The 2747-nt window shown below is 50.4% G+C and overlaps 1 protein-coding gene across 1 annotated transcript; it reads left to right on the top strand.

The window, feature by feature from the left end:
• Positions 1–574: 574 nt before the first annotated feature.
• LOC123586098 (C-reactive protein) lies at positions 575–2287 on the top strand. The gene is made up of 2 exons (XM_045454990.1): positions 575–729; positions 1315–2287. The coding sequence occupies exons 1-2, from the start codon at positions 591–593 to the stop codon at positions 1920–1922; spliced, it is 747 nt and encodes a 248-aa protein (XP_045310946.1). The 5' UTR covers positions 575–590; the 3' UTR covers positions 1923–2287.
• The last annotated feature ends 460 nt before the right edge of the window (positions 2288–2747 follow it).

Genomic DNA, 2747 nt, shown 5'->3' with positions numbered 1-2747 from the left:
CTCCCTCTCTTTCTGCCCCTCCCCAGCTGGCACTCTGTCTCTGTCTCTGTCTCTCTCTCAAAAATTAGTAAACATTAAAAAAATTTTTAAAAGGGTATAAACAAATTTATGTTAAGTTTTCTCTTACAGCATCATAAGCATATTTACGTGTTGTAGCATAAAATTCACAACCGGTGTTGTAAACGGCTGTCCATTCTGTTCAGTGGATGTGGATCTACACCATCTGTTTAAACATGCCCACAATTTTCTAAGTTGCGGTTGTCTTTGTGAATAAAGCCTCCTCCACCCCCCAAGCCACCCCCCCCACCCCGCCCGATATTCTAGAATGGATTTCCCCGGAATGGATTTCCAGGCTGTGACTGTTTTAGTTCACCAAGCACTGCCACCCAGCATTGTTGGAGAACCAGCAGGCACCACACAGTTGCTAATAAATAACCCACATTGATCTCTCATTTTGCAACTTATCTTGGTTTATTTGCTCTTCGGGCTTTGATTCATGGCACCAGAGGGCAATTTTGGAAAATCATTTACCCATCAGCTGAAGTCACTGTGATTGTGGCTCATAAAAGGTCAAGCAGAGCAGACCAGAGATGAGGATCTCAGCTGCCAATACTTTTTCCACGACGAGAACCCAGATTCCAGCCCGGGGGCGGCGGGGCGGAGACATGGACAAGTTGTCACTGTGTTTCCTGGTCGTCATCGGCCTCCCTGGAGCTTTTCTCCAAAGCGGTAAGCGCGGCTCTGGATGGTCGCTGAGTTCTCGTCTCCGGGCCAGACTGTGTAAGGCCATGGGGAAAACGGCCAGTGCAGGGAAGGGGTGGTGGTCTGGGGAAGAGGGCAGTCTGGTTTCTAAATCCACATAGTGACAGAATACAGCTTCGTGGCCTAACAAGCTGTTAAAAGAGAGACCACAGGCCCTAATGGAATCACTTGTGTTAAGCCCCACCCACATCGAGACTGACTACCTCACCTGATTTCAGTGCCAGCCTCCCCCTGGAATATAACCTTTAACCGGTCAATCTGGTTAGCAAGCTGGTCAGCACTAACGAGGTTAATTCGCCTGAGAGCAGCCCTTCCTCCCCCCATAGGACGGCGACCCTGCTTGAAGTAATCTACCCCTTGCTAGAAACTTCCTCTCCCTGAACCTTCTACCCTGTAGTTCTCAGAGCTCCTTTCTTTCTGCTGGAAGGGATGCTGCCCAATTCATGAATCAGGGAATAAGGCCAATTAGATCTTCAAATTTACTCCTCTGAATTTTGTTTTTTAACGTAACTCAACTGCCGCCATTTTCTCTCTCTCTTTTCTCTCCCACAGACATGCAAAAAAAGGCCTTTGTGTTCCCCATAGAGTCCGATAAGTCCTTTGTAACCCTGTTTGCTCAGGTCCAGGAACCATTGCAGGCTTTCACTGTATGCCTGCGAGTCTATACCGCCTTGACCCGCCCATATAGCCTCTTCTCTTACGCCACCAGGACACAGAGCAATGAGATCCTCCTCTTCAAGGAGAGGAGTGGAGTATACAGCGTATCTGTGGGCGGCTCGGACGCCTACTTCAAGACTCCGGAGAAGTCTTATGCACCAGTGCACCTCTGCATCAGCTGGGAGTCCAGCTCAGGGATTGTAGAGCTCTGGGTGGATGGGAGGCCCATGGTGAGGACGAGTCTGAAGAAGGGATACACTGTGGGGGCAGAAGCAAGCATCATCCTGGGGCAGGAGCAGGATTCCTTCGCTGGGAACTTTGATACGAACCAGTCCTTAGTGGGAGACATTGGAGAGGTGAACATGTGGGACTTTGTGCTGTCACCAGTCGAAATAAACTCCGTCTACAATGGTCAGGCCTTCAGCGCTAACGTCCTGAACTGGCAGGGCCTGAAGTACGAAGCACAAGGTGAAGTGTTCGTCAAGACCCAGCTGTGGACCTGAGACCTTCCGTCAGTCCCGGAGCTGCCTCCTGGGGGCGGGGGGTGGGGTCACACCTCCCATGGCCCTCGTGGGATCCGGCTCTGAGGGGGGACCCCTACACACGTGGGGGGGCCTGTTTCCCTCTGCCTCCTCCACTCTGTTTTCATCAGCACAAGGGACAGCGCCGGGCAGAGGGGCTGTTCAGGACCACACCACCTGACCTGGGGGAGGGGCGCCTGGGTGGCCCAGTGCTTTGAGGGTCCGGCTCTCGGTTTCGGCAAAGGTCATGATCTCATGGCTTTGTGGGTCGAGCCCCACGGCGAGCTCTGCGCTGACAGTGTGAAGCCGGCTTGGGATTCTCTCTCTCTCTCTCTCTCTCTGCCCTTCCCCCGCCTCGCACTTGTCCGTCCCTCTCTCAAATAAATAAATAAATAAACTGAAAAGAACATCTGATTCGCGGGACCGTCGATGTTTTTAAAGTTCTCCAAGTGAGTCCAGTGTTTGGTCAAGAGGGAGAGCCATGCATTTTAAGTGTCTCTAGGAGGAAGTGAGCCAACTTTTGTGTTTTTTTCTCCCGGAAGACGGCATATGTTTACCTGAGGTCCTGCCAACATTTTAATTTCCTTTTAAAGGCAAACCCACCCCATTTTATTGTGCTTTCATGAGTTATCTGCATAACCCAGGAAGAGAATTTTTCCAGTGTTCTGACCCCCGCCCCCCCATCCATCAGGATGTGGTCACTGGAATTTAGAATTCTCTCTCATTATTCAATCCTTTGAATTTGAAGGTTTAAAAAGCCACAGAGAAACGTTTTGTTGTCGTTTCTGTGTAATTTGTTCTTTTTTC

This window comes from Leopardus geoffroyi, chromosome C3 (genome assembly GCF_018350155.1).
Source record: "Leopardus geoffroyi isolate Oge1 chromosome C3, O.geoffroyi_Oge1_pat1.0, whole genome shotgun sequence".
Taxonomy (NCBI): domain Eukaryota; kingdom Metazoa; phylum Chordata; class Mammalia; order Carnivora; family Felidae; genus Leopardus; species Leopardus geoffroyi.
Note: the sequence above shows the minus strand (reverse complement) of the source record. Positions and strands in the feature narration are given on the sequence as shown.